This window comes from Electrona antarctica (genome assembly GCF_951216825.1).
Source record: "Electrona antarctica genome assembly, chromosome: 4".
NCBI classification, from domain to species: Eukaryota; Metazoa; Chordata; class Actinopteri; order Myctophiformes; family Myctophidae; genus Electrona; species Electrona antarctica.
In genome coordinates, this window is record NC_136809.1 from 14,695,924 (window position 1) to 14,716,568 (window position 20,645).

Sequence of the window (20,645 nt, forward strand, 5' to 3'; positions counted from 1 at the left end):
CCTCTTTCTTTCACTTTCAGAGGCCCCAGGCTGAGACCACCATGCCACCCTTTTTTCTGCTCCCTCCCATCCTCCTCCTCCTCCTCTCCTCGGGCTTGGTGTGGTCCAGTGACTGCCCGGCGGACTGCTCCTGCATGGCCCAGGACTCCATCTTCTGTATCCAGCGGCGCTCCACCACGGTGCCCCGCAGTCTCCCCGCCACCACCAGACAGCTCTACGTGTTCCAGAACGGCATCGACACGCTGGTGAGAGATGACTTCACGGGCCTGGAGGAGCTGGAGCTGCTGGACCTGAGTCAGAATGAACTGATGGAGGTTCCGGATGGTGTGTTCGAGACACTGTCCACACTGAAGAACTTGGACTTGTCTTCGAACTATATCACCCATATTTCCAAGGACTGTTTCTCGGGGCTGGTGCAGCTGGAGAGGTTGTATCTTCATGCCAACCGTATCCAGAGCATCCATTCCGAGGCTTTCAAGAGTCTGGACATGCTGCTGGAGCTGAAGCTCCAACAGAACCAGCTGACCTCACTGCCAGCCCTCCATCTGCCCAAGCTTCTACTTCTGGACCTCAGCTCCAACAACTTGCCAGCCCTGGGCCCGTCCGACCTCCAGACCCCCCACCTCGAGTCCCTCAAAGTCGCTTCTCTGGGGCTCACCTACTTGGATGAGAATCTGATGGCTTCCCTGGGGAACCTCCATGATCTGGATATTTCCCAAAACCAGCTGGTGGAGCTACCCCAGGCTCTGAAACATGGAGCCCTGAAGGGGCTGATCAGGCTCAGCCTCGCTGCCAACCCCCTTGGGGAGCTCAGGACAGAGGACTTCCAGAAGCTGGTGGGACTCCAGGAATTGGACCTGAGTGGACTAAACCTCCAAGGATTTCCCCAAGGTTTCTTCCAGACGTTCCCCAAGTTGGGACACCTGACAGCAGCCGAGAATCCCTTCAACTGCCTGTGTTCTCTGGCCTGGTTCCCTGTCTGGCTGAAGGACAAGACTGTGGATCTTGGGAGACCTGAGGAAACCAGATGCCACTTCCCCCCAGTCAACGCTGGCAAGATGCTGGCAGAATTGGAGCAAAAGGACTTTGGGTGCCCGCCTACAACAACGGTGCTGACCAGCTCTCATGGGGAGGAGAGCACTCCTGTGCCCCCGCAGCCCACCACCTCCCCAGAGACCACCCGTACTAATGCCATCCCTCCGCCCAGTGACAACCCTCCTTCGAAAGCAGACAACCACCCACTTCCACCAATGCCACCAGCCTCCCCTAGCTCCACCAACAGAGAGCATGAGGAATACATGTGCCCGCCAAACATCTGTCTCAATGGTGGCACGTGCCGCTTCGACCCCCTGGGTCAGCTGGTCTGCATGTGTGATCCGAGGACCTCCGGCCTCTACTGTGAGAATGTGGAGGACATCCCTGAGCCGCCAAAACCATCCGCAACAGAACTCTCCGAGGTTTCCCTGATGACGACGCTGGAACCCGACGCCATCAGCTCTCGCCAGGTGACCTCCACTTCCATCCTCCTCGACCTGCACCGCTTCATCGAGACAAGACCCCACATACGCGGCATCAGGCTGACGTACCGCAACCTCTCGGGGCCTGACCGCCGGCCCATGTTCCTCAGCGTCCCGGCGTCCTACCCAGAGTACACCCTACGAGGCCTGCGGCCCAATTGCACGTACTCGGTCTGCGCCAGTCCGCTGGGCGAGCGAATCAACGCCCGGGCTAATAACGGCTCCGTGGAAGCGGGGTCGTGTATGGAGGCTCGCACCGCAGGGGTCCAAGCTACGTCTTCGGAGCCCTGGGCTATCGACGACCCGGGCAAGCTGAACTACACCCTCGTCCCTGCGCTGGCCGCACTGGCCCTGGTGCTGGGCGTGGCGGTGGTAGCCGGGGCAGTCGTCTGCCTGCGGAGGAGAAGGCGGGCCAAAGCCGACATGGAGCTGGAGCTGGGCCCGGCCGAGCCTGACCCCATGGAGCTGGAAGGAGTCAAGGCCTGCATGGAGAACGGAGGAAACGGGACTCTACCCCACAAGCAGAAAGACATCGACCGCTGTCACACGCCCCAGGCAGCGCCCCTCCCCTTGCAACCGAACGGGGGTTTAGAATATGAGGTTCCGCTTATGCAAGAACACTCGACATCGAATAATAATGTAGGGGCCTTGAAACCCTCTTATTTCTAAGATTCCATGCACTAACTTTGAAAGATGTGGGCGAGTGGACTCTCACGTTGGAGCCGAGGTCACAGACACCCCCCCCCCCCTCCCCCTTGCCTCTGCCCCCAAAGGTTCATATAATCGGATAATAAAGTGATGCTTTTTTGAAGTCGTCCAGATGAATCCGATGGGGGCATTGGGGGGAACATCCCAACCAAGTATTTAAACTAAGTGCAATCATCAACAAGGGTCTAAGTAGCAGGCTGAAAATGGAAGTGCCTTTTTGCATTGACATGTAATTCTCAACTTTTTTTTAAAAAGTTGCTTCGTCGATGAACTGCATTTGAATGAGCTGCAATCCTGTTGGCGGATTTGGGAGAGACAGAGTGTGTGTGTGTGTGTGTGTGTGTGTGTGTGTGTGTGTGCGCGCGTGTCTTAGACTTAGAGGCTGGACTATGAAGCTGGAGGGGATGGCAGTGAAATAAATGAAAACAGTGACATGAAAGGACATGTGCGTAGATTCAACTGTGCCACATGTCTTGGTACAAAACACGTTTTCTCAACTGTCCAAATGGGGGAAAACTGCACTGAAAAAGAGATTCTTTTCTTCAGAGTCTGAATCAATAACTGATATAAAAATGGTTATAATGGTTCTGTGAGAAGCTATAACAAGATACAAAACCCTGCAACTGGTTATTTTACTAATCATTGGCCATGCAACACAGGTACAGCATATCGTAAAAACCTTTGTACGGAGTATTACAACAATAGTTGCATGCTTTCCTTTCTTAAACTGTGCTTTGCACTTTGGCTCGGCACCAAGATAGGGGGGGATGTGTCAAATTGATCACAAACCATTATGGAAGATACATTTGCTGTGAAAGATAAATGAATGAAGAGACATTGAGAATGGACTCTACCTTTGGCTTGCATACTGCATAGTGTCTTTTCTTTTCTTGTTTTTTCTTGTTTTGCTGTGATACTACGTGCAGGCTGTGTTATGATATGACATGTTTCTGTGATGTCTTTCTGTATATTTTTTTATCATGTATATGGTATTCGCTCTTTTTTCAGTGTTGTTATTGTTACTAATGTGGATGTGTTATGAATTGTTGTTCCCTCGAAAAAGCCTGTTTCAAATTCACCATTGAATGGATTGTTGTAAATATATCCATTAGATCCATTTAGAAAAGTCTCATTTTAATGTCATTGCACAGAGTGAAAGGGTCAAAACAAATGTCTTCTATAGAGCGCCGAAGTCCTGACGTCACTCGCTCATCCCTTGGTTCATGGACGTTTGGGGTCATCTTAAAATCGTCTCATATAAGAATTGTGGTCTAAAAATAAACAATCTGTCTCTGCGATATTGTCAGGGAGGTGTCTCTGTATCGGTCACGGCAGTCAGTCCCACATATTATTTGATACAGTCTGTTTCTAGCTAAAATGTAACTAATTCAGCAGCAGTAACATTAGCCTTTTCTCTTCAGTTGTTTCTTCATATCCATATGAGTGAAACGGCCAGGCCCATTTGTTTATTTTTCAAACGCAGTTCTTATATGAGGCAATCTAAAATCCCCCTATGGGGATTATTACAATGCAAATAAAACATACATGAGCCTGTGGACTTTGTCTGTGGACTTTGACTTCGGTGCTCTATGTCAAATAGGAAATTGGGTGCCTTCAACACATGCCCAAAATATGGATGATGCCCAAAATATGGTGCAACAGTGTTATTTGAAGTAATTGATTTTTCGATTATAAAAAATAACCAATAGTTGCAGCCCTAGTATGGTTTACCCCAAACTGCTTGAAGAAGCCACTAAGTGAACACAATCATGCAGAGACTGGCCTCTAACCTCCCAGACAGCGCTGCATAAGGTCATGGTTAAGACAATGGCCTCTAACCTCCCAGAGTAGACAGAGCTGCATAATGTCATGGTTAAGACAATGGCCTCTAACCTCCCAGAGTAGACAGAGCTGCATAAGGTCATGGTTAAGACAATGGGCTCTAACCTCCCAGACAGAGCTGCATAATGTCATGGTTAAGACAATGGGCTCTAACCTCCCAGACAGAGCTGCATAAAGTCATGGTTAAGACAATGGGCTCTAACCTCCCAGACAGCGCTGCATAATGTCATGGTTAAGACAATGGGCTCTAACCTCCCAGACAGAGCTGCATAAGGTCATGGTTAAGACAATGGGCTCTAACCTCCCAGACAGAGCTGCATAAGGTCATGGTTAAGACAATGGCCTCTAACCTCCCAGAGTAGACAGAGCTGCATAAGGTCATGGTTAAGACAATGGGCTCTAACCTCCCAGACAGAGCTGCATAAGGTCATGGTTAAGACAATGGGCTCTAACCTCCCAGACAGAGCTGCATAAGGTCATGGTTAAGACAATGGGCTCTAACCTCCCAGACAGAGCTGCATAAGGTCATGGTTAAGACAATGGGCTCTAACCTCCCAGACAGAGCTGCATAATGTCATGGTTAAGACAATGGGCTCTAACCTCCCAGACAGAGCTGCATAATGTCATGGTTAAGACAATGGGCTCTAACCTCCCAGACAGAGCTGCATAAGGTCATGGTTAAGACAAACCTCAGACGTTATTTTTTTAGCCCCAGAGCTCTAAAACTGTGCTCAAACTCAAAGACCTGTTGCCACCAAACCAGAGGCATTAAAGCAGCACACAACTTATGCAAAAAAAAAAAAAGTTCAAGCAAGTTCAAAAAGCTTCAAAGTAAATGTACTCTATGTGTTAGTGACTTGCAGGCAGTCATTTCCTCCAGCCACTGCAGACCACAACCAGCGTTCCATTTGTAAACAAAGTAAGAAAAAACGGGGGGCATTTACCACTTAATTAGGCTATTTGTTTGACAAATAGCAAAAATAGCTGATCTACAAGCTCACAACGGCTCGTGATGCGTTGTGAGCTTGTAGAGCGGTTATTTTCACTATACTATACAAAATTGGGATGTCAGCGTTAACAAGGTTAACATAATATATTTTTAACCCATTTAGGACTGAGGTCGATGCAAAATGCCTTCTAAATCCTGACTCTGTTTTCTGAAAAACTACACAAAATAATGTTATGTTGCTATTGCCATAGCAACGAGAACACAAAAATGGGTTCCCATCTTGCAGGGTAAAAACCCCAAAAGCGCTTCCCGTCCTAAATGGGTTCATTCAAATGTTAAATTGTGATATTATCAAACACATCAGACAAGCTGTACATTTCCCAAAAGGTAAAGCAATTCAGTCCGACCACAAGCAGGGATAAAACCTATCCCCACTGGTGATAAAAAAATTAACGACCAGACAGCATGGATCCCCTCCTCACTCCCCCAGCAAATCAAACCCTGACCAGAACGTTCCTAAGGTGTCCGTAAGCAACAGTCCCAGTAGCTTATCATGTTCGCTCTTTCTCTCTCTGTCCTGTTCTGGCTCATGCCCGCGCTTTCCCTTGTGATTTGTTTTCATCCAATTCATGCATCCTCCCTCAGTGTAGACTATTGTGTACGGATTCTTGGCTGTGTGTTTGTGGACGGTCTTGCTTGCTTGCAACCAACCAGACTATGACAATCACACAGACGTAATGCTCTGTTCAATTGTAATTATCCACCGTTCCTGCCTGAGGCTGGGAAAGTCACAAAATGTTAGTGTTTACTTTGTGCTTCTTTTTCATATCACATAAATGACAGTGATTCTAATCAAGCACGATATATGCGCACAAATCCATGTCGGTGAAATTGGTACATAGACAGTTTATTTGTTTTCACGTTTCACAGTATGACATACAAGGACAATAGAGCCTCTTTGGTTTGGCAGGAGAAAACCACAGAGCCACTTGAGACAACGAGTGAAAAGAAAGTATACATGATGCAATATGAACTTTGACAGTGTTCCCAACAAAAATGAACAAGGTTGCAGTTCTCTTATCTTACAGGCAAAGTTGTGTGCCATGTGTCTATGGATGTACAGGTATGCATGATTGAGCGTGTATGTGTGTGTGCGTGTGTGTGCAGCAGACACATGAATATGTACAGTACATAGCTATGTGGGAGTGTGCATGAGTGTATGTGCAGTACACAGTAAAATTATCAGTGTTAATTCATAAATGTATAACTCTGAGAATGGTACAAATGGAACCAACGGGTCTATTTGGTCACATTTGTACACTGAGTAAAAAAAAACAGAAAAGAAAAAACTCAGGATTTTACTGCGTATGTGCGTGCTGTGTGTGGACAGGGGTGTGTTTGTCTATCTTGACAGTATATTATTATTCGTTTTATAATTGAATGCACTACAGGCCAATATCAACTGTTCATCGTTCTTGCTGGCTTCATTATTTTGTACTTTTCTGTCAATATTCCAGTATAAACTATTAGATTCCAGATGTTCATTGATCTGCTCTCACTCTATATATCAACTGGAAGACTTCCTGCACAGCTTTGGAGAGCTAGAGGGACAGGAAATATTTGAAATATTTTCAATATACTTATTACCTTCCCTGTTTATTTTGGGAGACGTTTTGTCTTTTTTATGTTCTTGTTTGTTTAAGAAGTCAGTTGTTATGTGTACTCGTTTATGATTGATGCCGAGTTGAAAATGAGTATTAAAAGACCCAATGTGAAAATGTGTGCATACTGTTTTTTTTTTTTAATTTTTTTTTAAAAACATTACTATATTCAGGGGATCAAGACCCATTTTTAGGGGTCATGAGTAAATCCCTTTATTTTTTGTTTCCTACATTTTGTTTTGAATCATTAGTATATAAAATATGTTTCATAAATTTGAATCAAATTAAAAAAAAAATAATAAATAAAAGAATTCATAAAATTAAATACATTTAATAAATTAGGGGGAAAATAAACTTTAAGAAATAGTGATCTTGTAGATCTACTATTTTCACTTTCTCTACCCCTGATCTATTCTAGTCTGAGGGTTGGGTGTGTGTGTCTTCGTGTGATTGCCCAGGTGTTATCTCGCAAACCACTTGACCTATAAAGTGTCAGATTTGTTGTGTACACTGCCACTCCATGCATTCTTTTTTCAAGTTTTCTATTTTTTGAAAGTCAGATATGTCATTAGATCACTGAAGTTTAACCTCTTAATTGGAGCCACGCCGTTCTTATATGGATCTGGAATCCAAAGACCACATGTTTCAATTATTTTTGAAATAATGGCCGCGTTCGGAAATAGCGCACTGAGCGCACTGTGCAATGCAAACTAATAGGCGAGTGCGCTCCCGGTGCGCATTTCCGAACGCACCCAATATTATCTCTGTCCTGATTTCTCCTCAGTGGCAGCCCTTCACTAAGTCCCTCCCCAACCCATCCTTGTCCAATAGGCACGTTAGCAGCGAAGAAAGCTTGACCTGCATAGCAACCGTTGCTAAACAATTTGGATTGGCATTGGACAATCGCTTTTTGGGGTGGGATTTAGTGAAGGGCTAATTGATCTGAATTTGCACACGGACATTTCCCGTTAGCATAATTATGCTAATTATGCCAACAGCGACAACCGTTTTTCACTATCCCCAATTACACGCTAAAGTAAAGCTACTTTCAATCCCTGATATACTTAACTGTGCACATACAGCGCTTAACCCAAACTCTGCACATACTTTGGGCGCTCATATCCCCGGACCCAGAGCCGGATTTACCTTGCTGAGGGCCCCTGGGCTGGAGCAAATTTGAGGGCCCCCCTTGGGGCTATTTTGCTTTCATTTTGGGGTACCCAGGCCCCTAAAAAGAGAGGCAGGCAGGCAGGCAGAAGCTCTCAATGGTTTAACCATAATACAACTAAATACAATAACTATACACACATTTCAATTGAATTGGATTTCAATACTTTACAATCTTATAATTAAAAATAAAAAAATAAAAAAACGGACCGGTACAGTAATATATATATATATAAATGACATGACATTAAACCACAAATCATCTGACACGGTCGGTCAGTAAAAACACAACATGTCAACTTACTTTTGGACTTGAGGAATCAGGGCTAATGTGCCGTTACGAAGGTTTAGTCATAGAGGCACATGACCTCCAACAACAACAAGAGTTGATTATCCTTCACACAAAAACCTCACAATGATGACTTTGTGACGTCATAAGGGTTTGTGGAAAAGGTTAATTTGCTGTATTTTGACAAGAATAGCCAGTGGAAAATCTTACTCACTACACTTTCCAAATGAGAAGATTACTGTATTTTTTCCCCTGGCTACTTAATTAACAGCAGCATTGAGGTTTTCCACTTTTTTTTAAAAAGATTTGTTTTTGGCTTTTTGCCTTTATTGATAGTATCAAGTGAAAATGGACAGGAAAGAGGGAGAGAAAGAAGGTGAAAGACACGCAGCACAGGTCATCACGAACGGGACTCGAACACGCAACGTGCTGTCAGGCCAAAGCCTATATGTGGCATGCGCCTGGACCACTAGGTCCATTAGGTCCATTATACCAAGTTAACTTACATTGTGGTTGAAAAGCGGCTGGTTATAGAATGACTAGGAAATGTACGTGACCACTGACCAGTCACGACCTAGTCTACTCCAGGGTTGCTAAGTCTGCTTATTTCCAAGCAACACTTGGATTGTTTTTTCCCCACAGTTGCTTGCCTGTTTTTTGGAGGTTGGTTAGCTTATTTCTGTCACGACAGTTGCCACCACTGGCAACAACCCATAACATCCCATCGTCTGCACGGCATGGCTAGTCGAGCAGTTCTGATTGGCTGCCTCGTCTCCAGCCATGTTGCCTCAGAATTCTTTAGGGTCACTAATTTGAGCATAACAGCGGAGCGCAGCTAAAAGGTGGCGTAACGTCAGCAGCAGACCCTACCCGCTGATTTAATGGCTAACAGACAGCAACACATTTGGCTGAAACTGACACATAGGCAGTTATAGTGGAGTAAGCGGACCCCCGCAGATAATAATAATGCAGCTGGTAATTCATTGATTTAATCAATTTGGGCTTATTGTTTAGTAATGCCCTGTGAGAAATACACTGTGAGTCAGAGACAATGAGCTAAACAAACCAGACCACTGGTGTGGAATATGTGTGAAGGTAAACTAATTAGTAAGTATAGTCGTCTTATAATATGACATATCATATATCATGTTATAATTTCTGTACAACAGGCAACTAATAACTCTGACAATCTGTCATAATATCATTTATGAATTCATAAGACAGACAGATAAACAGACAGACAGACAGACAGACAGGCATTTCAAGGCCAGTACAGTTACATAATTCCTCCATCTAGTCCTTAACTGCCAGGTGGTCTCCTCCCAGTGGGACGTGTCACATGCACCACGGACCTCCTTAGTAATCTGTAGTACTAGATACTCAAACCACCTTAGCTGGCTCCTTTCCAAGTGAAGGAGCAGCAGCTCTACTCAAAGTCGCTCACGGATGACTGAACTTCTCACCCTATCTCTAAAGCCCTAACCACACCAAAGGGTCACCATGCAACTGCTTGGGTCCAAACGGTTGCAAGGAGTTAACGCTAAAACCGCCTCAACCCTTTGGTGTGGTTTGGGCCATTGATTTCCATGCGTTGAATCACTAGGGTCAACGTGGGTCAACGTGCAACAAAACAACCGTCTTGAACCTTTGGTGTAGTTAGGGCTTTAGGGAGATGCCAGCCACCCATCTGAGAAAAACAATTTTGTCCGTTTGTACCCGCAGTCTTATTCTGTCTGTATATCTAGAGCTTTGCCTTCAGGCTCACTTCTCTTTTCGTCACAACAATGCGGTACAGCGACTACCATGCCATTTCTGCTGCTCCAATACTCTGGCTGATCTCCCGCTCCGTCCTCTCGTCACATGAGGGTGAAAGACACCCACCCAAAGATAGAAACTTGGGTCGCTGGAGTTACAATGTCACTAAATTGGTTATGAATTGAGAAACTGTTTTTTGTTGATGACTATGTCTATGGCTTTATTGCAGTAAATGTCCAGGGACTAAAATGATTTTATCGTACAAGCCAAGAGTTATTCGCTAAAACGTTAAGTGGTGGAGTACTGTACATGCCTGGAATTGATTGTGTGCATTTAACCCATCTTAACTATTAGGAGCAGAAGGCAACGATTGAACAGCACCCAGGGAATGGTTGGGGATCAGTGTCTTAACACTAGGACTGGAGGAGATCGAACTGGGGACCTCCTGAGCCTGCACTGCCACTCAGCCACTAAAGTTGTTCACCTTATTGTCTCCACCAGGCCGAAGGCATGGGGAGAGAGTATGTTTTGCACTCCGTCCGTGTGTGTGTGGGTCCGTCCGTCCGTTTGTGTACCGCTAATCTCCGGCACCGTTAACCCGGTCGATGCCAAATTTTGCACACACACTCCCTGGATGAACCTCTGCCCCACATTTTCCAGAACGGCCTGTTATAGCGCCGACTTTTGAAAAACTAATTTGTTGATATTACTCCTCCAGATTCTGTCCAAAAATCCTGCAAATCGTTACACACTATCTCTATAGTCATGTGTTCAAGCCGGATCTGTCCGATATTTCATATTCCATCCTAATTGGCTAACATTGGCTTTCAAAGTTTGCAGGATTGGCCCGTTTGGAACAAAAAGCCTCAAATCATGAACGCAGCGTGCAATTTACGTGAACTCTTTCACGGACTTTCCTACTAGGCTGCAGAATATATCCCACCCTTTTCACATTGGCCTGTTATAGCGCCACCAACAGGTGGATTTTTGCAAAACACATTTTTGGAACAAAATGCCTCAAATCATCCAATTGTCATCCAAGGCGTAAGAAGAAATGGCACCCTTATCACACCCTTTCATTATAGCGCCACCAGGAGGCCACAACCTGACCTGCCCCGAGGGGCACTTTATCTAGTTTGTCTTCAGTTCATTGCCAGTGGTCTTGGCTTTGAAATGCACTGTTGTCAGTAGTTTCCACAGTAACCAAATAGCCGGATCACAAAGCCGGATTTTGTGAAGGCTCATGGTTCAGATATGTTGGCCATTTTCCCCTGATGACAACAACAGGCAGTAAAAACCAGAGCTGCTACCCAGGCTTTACACCCAAACATTATGGTCTATTGGTTGAAATGTTTAGAAGTCTATATGTATCTGTTCTTTTCTAGAAAGACAATGAGCTCCTTTTCCTACCAAGAAAATGTCATCGTGGTGATATACATCTTTTCCGGACACAGGAGCCGGCCAATACGAGTTCATATGTCTTAAAACATGGTCAATATACTATTTAATGTACTGTAGCTGTGTACATTCATAATTCAGCAAAACATCTCTCTGCTATATGTTATCCAGGTCCGGTTTAACTGGGCTTGCTGTTCTTTTAGCCTGTCAGGACTCTTTTTTTTCCCTCTGTTTTTCTTTTGGCTTTTTCTGCCTTTATTGATAGGTTGAAAGTAGACTGACAGGAAATGGGGAGAGAGATGGGGCATTGGGGGGGAAGACATGCGGCAAAGGCCGTCGGGATCGGGGGTCTAACCTGCGGCACGCCGTCAGGGTGGCTCAGCAGCCTAGGTGCCCAGGCGGTCGAGCTAACCGTCCAGGCCTGTCACAGGACTCTTGAAGTCAATATGCAGCCAGGTACTAGCCTCGGTCCCAGCCTTACTCTTCCCACATTAAAAGGGGTGACATACCTATGCTAAAGAGGATTTTTCCTTTTATGTCCAAAAGTAATGAACGTATAGTAGCCTATTGGCTGCTGCACAATGCAAGATAGTATCTATGTAGATATGTATGGAAATGTTTTTACTTTAATTAGAAATACAGAAGAATCACATAAGAGTAAGAATGACTACTTTCTGATGAGGCATATATGAAAAGTTTGAGGATTCCTTGAAAGCTCAGAGGCCCATAAAGGTCTGAAAGCAACCACAGGGCGGGCTTTTTAGATTAACGCCCCAAATTCCACTATAACTAGGGGGTAAAGATTTGTCTGTCTGTTTTGTGTTTACTAAAACAAGGACCTTAGGGTTTGGCATGGGATGGTGTTCTATAACAGAAGCAGGAGAGGGCTATTTTTTCAGGGTGCACCAAAATAGTCAGTACACAACTTTCAAAGTTAAATTAAAATGTTTAATGTGTACTGGGGAAATCGGAAAACATCTAGTATATGTAGGTCAATTGGGTCAAATTCTGTAAACCTCTCATATATGGAGAAGGTGTAAACCCAATCTGAGAACCACTGACATCCATTATAAATTATTTGAAAAAGTATAACACATTTGTGATATTACGCACACACACACACACACACACACACACACACACACACACACACACACACACACACACACACACACACACACACACACACACACACACACACACACACACACACACACACACACGGCTATCCCCCTGCAGAACCATGGCATAAAACAATAGTTTTTTGGTCAGACGTAACATACTATATACACTGTGTGCAATAAACAAACAAATACATCTCTGCACACATCACATCACACTGACTGTAGAGTCACGATGAGCTCCTGAATTAAAACAAAGTCCAATTTCACAGCTCATCACCCCCATAATCTACACAATGTGGTTCTCATTTGGAGGGGGGGGGGCATCCTTTGGGTGCTGTTGGGGTGCTGAGAGAGAGAGAGAGAGAGAGAGAGAGAGAGAGAGAGAGAGAGAGAGAGAGAGAGATGTGGGCTAGATTTATTTGAACAATCTGGCAATAATGAAAGCAGGCTTGGTTTGCTGGGGGTGGAATGATGCAGAAGAAAAAGAAGAAAAAAAGGGGTGGGGGGGTGGGGGGCTGAAACCCAACTGCAGACAGATTTTTGGACACGATAATAGTTCAAACTTTCCATCCAAGCATGTTCACCCCCTGTGTGTGTGCGTGCATGCGTGTGTGTGTGTGTGTGTGTGTGTGTGTGTGTGTGTGTGTGTGTGTGTGTGTGTGTGTGTGTGTGTGTGTGTGTGTGTGTGTGCGTGCGTGCACGTGCGCTTGTATGACACAGCTATAGATACCATATGTAAACCATTCCTGCTTGCATTGCAATATATCTTGCCATCAATGTTGACATACCTGTGTAAAATATAATGGAGGGGGAGGCCGAGGGAAAGAAAGAACAAGAAAAGTGTATTCATTGCTGCCAGAAGACAAAGCATGGTTTATGTCTTCTGGAGGTCCACACATTTTTGGAAAGCAGATCTGGCTCCGAATATGTCGTGCCTATGAGTGAATGATGAATAACATCATTTTGTCCGTCTGTGCTCAAATGTTTTATACATGCAGTAAGGCCTTTGGCACTAACTTTAAATACACATCTACAGTCATTTTCCACCATTCATTTTAAAACACTGCAAGGGGAAGTCAATTCTGAAAGAACATATGAGTGCTATACAAAGTATCTCACTATGTTGTTGTTTTTGTGTGTGTGTGTGTGTGTGTGTGTGTGTGTGTGTGTGTGTGTGTGTGTGTGTGTGTGTGCGTGCGTGCGTGCGTGCGTGCGTGCGTGCGTGCGTGCGTGCGTGCGTGCGTGCGTGCGTGCGTGCGTGCGTGTTTCCACAAATCTAAATACATCATTTACTACAGTAAATATAAAAGGAAGTGTCAATGAAACATTCTGTTCAGTCACATAAAATATCTGTTGGGCAGAAACCTTTCCACATTTGATGTTTTTTAGTAAAATGAATATGCCTCAGTTACACAAGAGTGTCACACAAAAGTACAGTAGTGGAAGTATTAGATCTACTATCTAGGCTATTTTCAAAAATAATAATATGTATCTTTAGATAATAAATAATAAACAGGTTTTGGACATACAAGGTTTCCGCCTGACAGCAACTAAATTCATATATGTTTCATTGCAGCCACATTAAATTAACATGAAATAGTAAGATAAAACACAGATGTTACCAATGATACTACAGTAATTAAGGCTCCGTACCATTATAGTGAGTATATCCTGAGCCAACATGTGAGAAGCACCCTGTCTGTTTGACCTGAATGGAACACAACCTCAATTAGTAGCATTAGTACCACCTGTGTTTACCCTACTATTTAATGTCAAAAGTGGCTGCTGTGAAAATAAATCTCAATTCAAATAGCTATTATTGGTCATAGATTGCATTCTCCCCCGAAATAAAGGAAAGCGCATTTTTCTTTTAAGGCGCAATCAGCCCCTACATAAAATGTAAGTGAACCAAGACTACAAGCTGGCTCACTTTGTAGTTCTCTCTAAAAATGTCTTAGTTTCTTCAGCGTCACTTGGCCAATTCCTCCTTCTCGTGAGAAAAAGCCAGACAATAAAGCTCTGGATGGCTCTTTTCCTGTCTGAAATGCAATACAAGGTTTAATTAAATTAACTTTAATTGCCATTCATTTGCCCATGGACCCCAAAGGTCTCCTCTTACCCAGGGCCTGTAATGGCTTCCACGTTCTGTGAAGCGGAATCCACGTTTTAACCACTTAAACTCTATATACTTCGTTGACTGGGGTCCCTCAGGGCAACTAGGTCTGCTAGTATTTTCCTCTACACCAATCTCTTCGGTGAAAACAGCCGATCAACCAGCTTACAACGCATCAAGTTGTAACACGCTGTGACGACCACCCCAGAAAGCCACTACTGCTTTAGTTAGCACCACCATCTTGCAAAGCACACAAAGGATTTAATAATGTAATAGAGCTCTTAGTTATTTTTTGATCTGAGCAATGGAGGAGAGGATGAGAGAGAGAAAAAGACACACAGAGAGAGAGAATTTGGACAGAATATAATGAGGTCTATCTAATAACAGTGCTGTCAGGTGCCCAGTCTATGATGTCAGCAGCATACTATTAAGTCATAGTCATCCCTTCTTAATAAAATCACACCCATGTGAAGTGAGGGGCGCTCTTATCATTCTATTGCTTCATTGTTAATGAGAATGTAATCATTGTGTAGGACCGAAATAGACAATTTGCTCATTTACATATGACATAAATTCTCCATTCATTGTCAATGGGAATTGCCAATGGGACAAAAATACCGATATCATTATGTTTTTAACTTTTTTGTACTACTGCTGCCATGAACACTGAAAATAAAATAAAATAACTCGTAAAATAACTTGTATCTAAGGGATGCACCTATATAAATAAAAATCACACCCGTGTGAACTGAGTGGTGCAAGGTCTTATATAGCCTGATCAGCTGTGGTCTGACGTAATGTCAGTGACCATAGTAACCATGCTAATTTTTTGGGTCCCACGTACAGGTACACACACGTACAGGTACACGGGTACATACACAGGTACAGACAAAGCTGGTTGTTGGAGTGGTTTGCACCACTCAAAAACAATAGGCTAGATAATCCATATCCATATTTGGGCAAAGTTTCAGCACAATCTGACCTTCACTGACTTCCAGTGTACAATTTATGTATCTATAAAAAGGTTAAATATTGCCTGGGCCATGGCTCAGTGGTCCAGGCACCTTGGCTGGTAATCCAGTCTGGCAGTGTGCCGCGGGTTCGACTCCCGATCCCGACGGCCTTTACTGCATGTCTTCCCCCCATCTCTCTCCCCATTTCCTGTCAGCCTACTGTCTGTCCCTCCATAAAATATATAAAATAAAGGCGAAAGCCACCAAAAAAAAACAAGGTTAAATATTTCAAAAAGTATAAAACATAGTGAAACATATTTACTTTCTTGGCCTACTGGCGGCGCACACAAGAAATTTGGCGCTGACCGGTCCAGAGGTCTGCGAGATTCTAGACAGCTCGGCCCCTGTTTAACTCTGCGGAGTGTACCAAATGTACGGAGTGTACCATTTGTACACTCCTCAGAGTTAAGTGAACTCTGTGTATTTGACAGTGTGCTCAGGAGCAGCAGCTGGGGCCTTAATAGGCCGCTGGACTGGTGTGTTTTCCTGGGACAACAATAGGCTTCCTCGGCCAGGCAGGGTCATGTTGTTATTGGACATGACAGGACTGGACAGGCCAGGGATTAACAGGGACTTAACCCTTTCTCTGGCCTCCACTGCAAATAATAACATACAAGGGTGATAACGCATACATCATAGGCACACATGCATGCAAACCGTATACACTTCCCGACATGCATGCAATCTGGGAAGGGAGGAATGAGGCGAGCATGTAAAGGCACCGATACATGCATAAGGGACATGCATGAATGTCCCACATAAGACGTGTGACTGTACATGTGTGCTACTGCTAGACTAGTGCACATGTTTTGGTCCATGAATGTAGGAGCTCTCAAACTGATACTTGTGCCTTTGTTCCACACATTATGTGTTAATGTTAATTTACCCCCCAACACATGCGCACACACCCGCGCATGCACACGCGCACACACACACACACACACACACACACACACACACACACACACACACACACACACACACACACACACACACACACACACACACACACACACACACACACACACACACACACACACACACACACACACACACACACACACACACACACACACACACACACACACATTTCAGCCCTCCCCCACTCTAAACACTCCATTGCCAGGGGCCTGTTCCCCTTGACCTTTCACCTCCAAATAGGTGACCTTTGACCTTTCCAGGAATAGAGTCTGTCCTGTCTGTTTCTGCACACTTGTAGCAAACAAAAGACAGGGTGTATTTGGAGTGTTTGGGTTATTTGACGTAATTCATTCTATCCCTTAGTTGTGGCATTCCACACACACACACACACACGCACGCACACGCACACGCACACGCACACGCACACGCACACGCACACACACACACACTCCCCCAGACCCCCACCCGGTTCTCTCTTTTACCTTATTCTGTCCCCTTCCTTCAGTCAGTCAACCCGTGTATTTATGATATTTTCAGTATTCACCTTTGAGCCCTAACAACTTACTAAAACACTATGTTTATGTTTGAGCCCTAACAACTTACTAAAACACTATGTTTATGTTTGAGCCCTAACAACTTACTAAAACACTATGTTTATGTTTGAGCCCTAACAACTTACTAAAACACTATGTTTATGTTTGAGCCCTAACAACTTACTAAAACACTATGTTTATGTTTGAGCCCTAACAACTTACTACAACACTATGTTTATGTTTGAGCCCTAACAACTTACTAAAACACTATGTTTATGTTTGAGCCCTAACAACTTACTAAAACACTATGTTTATGTTTGAGCCCTAACAACTTACTAAAACACTATGTTTTATGCTGGATGTATTTTATTCGTCTACACCAGGTTGAAGGTTGAGGGTTAAGGGTGCGCTTGGTAACACCCGTGACTCTACAAAGGGGGACTTCAAAGAAAAGAGTCAAACATTTCTGACCCTTCTCTCTTTTTAACCTTCTTTCTCTCTAAAATGTCATTCAACCTATCATTCCACCCCACCCTTCATCCTATCTGTCACATCACCCCCTCTCCCTCCCTCCCTCCCTCCCTCCCTTCCTCCTTCCCTGCCTCCCTGCCTCCTGGAGTTACAAACCTTTAGGGCTTTCCACACGCCTTTAATGCTGATGCCAATAGAGTTATTGAACTGCTGTTCCGCTGACAAGGCCTTGCTTTATTTGGGGGGGGGGGGGGGGGGGGGCTTATTTACAGACCAAAATGGGAAGCAGGTTTGGACGTGCCCTGTGTGACCCCTGGTAGGATGGAAGAGTGAGGAGGAGGAGGAGGAGAAGGGAAGGAAGAGGAGAAAGAAGAAGCTGAAGAGGAATGAGAATGGGGTGGGGGGGAAGAAGTTTGCAAGAAGCAGAGGATGAGGTAGGTACTGTACAGTATGTACTGCGGGCTACATGTCATTTTGTGGCGTATATCTATTCTACGTCCGAGCATAGACATGGCAACGCCCCGCCTGCCTCTGATTGGCCTACCGACACTGCCGGCCGCACCAGACTTTCCTCCGAGGTGGATAGCTACATGCTGGATAGTCTGCCGTGAGGTTACTCCGTGGTGGGAAATAAATAAATAATACAAGTACGATACAAGAGAATGACAGCTTGGCACGCGCGACAGTAACTTTTATGTTTTGTAGAAGAGGCAAACTAATATATTGTTTATGCCGTTTATTTTACATGTGTACAGTGTAAACTTGAAACATTATTGTACTGTAATCTCTTTTCCCTTGATCTTTATCTTTTTTAGTATAATAGTATTAGTTTACTATAATTAGATTAATACACGATAATCAACACTAACACTTGAATTTTGAACACACCCAAATCAAATCATACAAATACGTGTTCAATCAATAATTCAATCAAAGCAAACGCCAAACGGCATAAACAATATTAGTTTGCCTCTTCTACAAAAATCAAATTAAAGTTACAAGTTACTGTCGCACGTGCCAAGCTGTCATTCTCTTGTACTTATTTATCTTGTACTTATTATTTCCCACCACGGAGTAACCTCGCGTCTCGGAGGACAGTCTGGCAAGGCGGGCAGTGTCGGTAGGCCAATCAGAGGCAGGCGGGGCGTTACCATGTCTATGTTCGGACGTAGAATAGATATAGGCCATTTTGTGCGCTTGACGTGGTGTCATTTCAAGCTCTCTGTACTACTGAGGAACTCATTCTCAACTATGAGCGGTCGCTGGCTTTAATGAAAATTAAATATTTCCTTGGCGAGAGAATAAGGAATTGCTACTAAAATCCTTTTAGTAGATTTATTTCATACAATATAGATCATGACAATATATAATGGGAAAAAAATGAAAGTAATCAGATAAAAAAAAGACAATAAATTAAATAGACTGTAAACCTTCCAGTTGCCTCAGAAGGCTATGGGAGTCTCTGACACTGATCTGAATGTTGGTGAATCTTACATTTTTGAGATCGACTACAATCCAAGTATACAAATTGTTACGATATTTCTTAGGACTGACAGGACACATATCTGCTTGACCATACTGCACTCTCATCTGCGCAAGCATTCTGAATCTATGACAATGATATGAGATGCAGGTGTTTTCTTCTCATTTCCATGTGAACACTACTATGCAGGTGCACTCTTATCAGCCTTGTTTACTTTCTCTGTTAGTACAATCAGGTCATACCCACTTACCCAGCCTGGCATAGCCAGAATAATATCAATGCGTAGATATTCTTTTGCACTAGCAGATTCGTCTGGTTTGAACAATGACCAATTTCAGAATACGAATGTACAAATTATTTTTTTCTTTTTTAGTTTAATTTTGTAAGTCACGGTTTTACGTTATTAATTCATAATTCAGTCAGTGCAGTGCAATGACTGAAATGAGATTTGTGAGTTGGACTTCACTAGCAGTTCATGTATACACTACAGTATACAGTATAGTGGTCTACACCAGATCAGTTCCATGCAATCTAAAGCTGATGTATGCACTTGGGATTTTCCATGTGGCTTTCTGGGAGGATGCAAACATCATAAGGCCTATTTGTTTTTAATTTGGTGGGAAGCGTGTGGTTTTCTCTGTGGCGTACCCCCAGAGTCAATATTTCCTACACTCTAAAAATGGACCCAAATTAACACTCTGCAATGTCTGCATTTGACCACCGTAGACTGGAGATTAGGGTCGGGCCTCCTTAAAGCTGGCACACTGAGAAAGCCGAAGTGTAAAGGGAAATTAAATAAATGGAAAACTGCAGGATGTTAGTTCATCGGTCATTACTATACAGTAGTATAAGGTTAACGTCACCCGATTGCGCACCGACTTAAATACTGAGGGAAATTTGGTTTCATTCAGAGTAGAATGACGTCTAACAAAACCATATTTTTCATATAGACTTTACAGAACATCGAGCACCATTTTACTCTCCCTCATTAAATGTACATTTGTGAATTTAATACCCCAGGCCACAGCTCTACAATGCCCCATTCTTTCATGACTTCTTAAACATCTGTATAAACAGTTTGGGGAGAAACTACTTGTCAACACCATGAAATGACAACACATTAACAGCACATGTTATTAGCAATTAGCATATAAGTACTGTCCCAAACAGGACTGCAGGGACGAGCTGAATATGACATTATCCTGTCACAAATGTACTAAAAGAGGATTTGGCTGCACAATTCCATCCATGACTTCATCATCACGTTTGCCTCGTCTAAGTTTGTTGCTAGACAAGCTCCGGCCCATTTCCTTTCACAAAGACAGGTTCCCGGGAGCTTTTAAATAAACGAGTGACCTCCACTTCATGGCTATTCCCATTACCACCCTTTCCTCTCAGTACAAAAGACATTGTGTCCCGTCTATTGAAATGACATTGTGTGTTGAAATATTTAATCATGTTTCTTGCTCCCAGAGGCCGTGCAGGCCAGACTGTGCATGACGGAACAATCCGCCTATAGCGCTGCTAGCAGGTGCAAAACAGTATGGTTGTAATGATATTGCCTTGGAGACCAGTCAGACCAGGCTAGCTATGCCCTCATTGTGAGAAGAACAAACACACATGTGAAGAAAAAAGAGAATGCTCAAACACTTGTATGTACACACATTCTCTGTTCCTCAATTGCTCTCTCTCTCTCTCTCT

The 20,645-nt window shown here is 43.9% G+C and overlaps 1 protein-coding gene across 1 annotated transcript in view; it reads left to right on the forward strand.

Annotated features, from left to right (window-relative positions):
- The window catches only part of vasna (vasorin a), a 30,350-nt gene extending 26,040 nt beyond the window's left edge, over nucleotides 1-4,310 (forward strand). Inside the window, exon 2 of the mRNA XM_079498523.1 lies at nucleotides 21-4,310. Within this exon, the coding sequence (XP_079354649.1) occupies nucleotides 42-2,186 (2,145 nt within the window). The 5' untranslated portion in view covers nucleotides 21-41 and the 3' untranslated portion in view covers nucleotides 2,187-4,310. The remainder of the gene's footprint in view (nucleotides 1-20) is intronic.
- The last annotated feature ends 16,335 nt before the right edge of the window (nucleotides 4,311-20,645 follow it).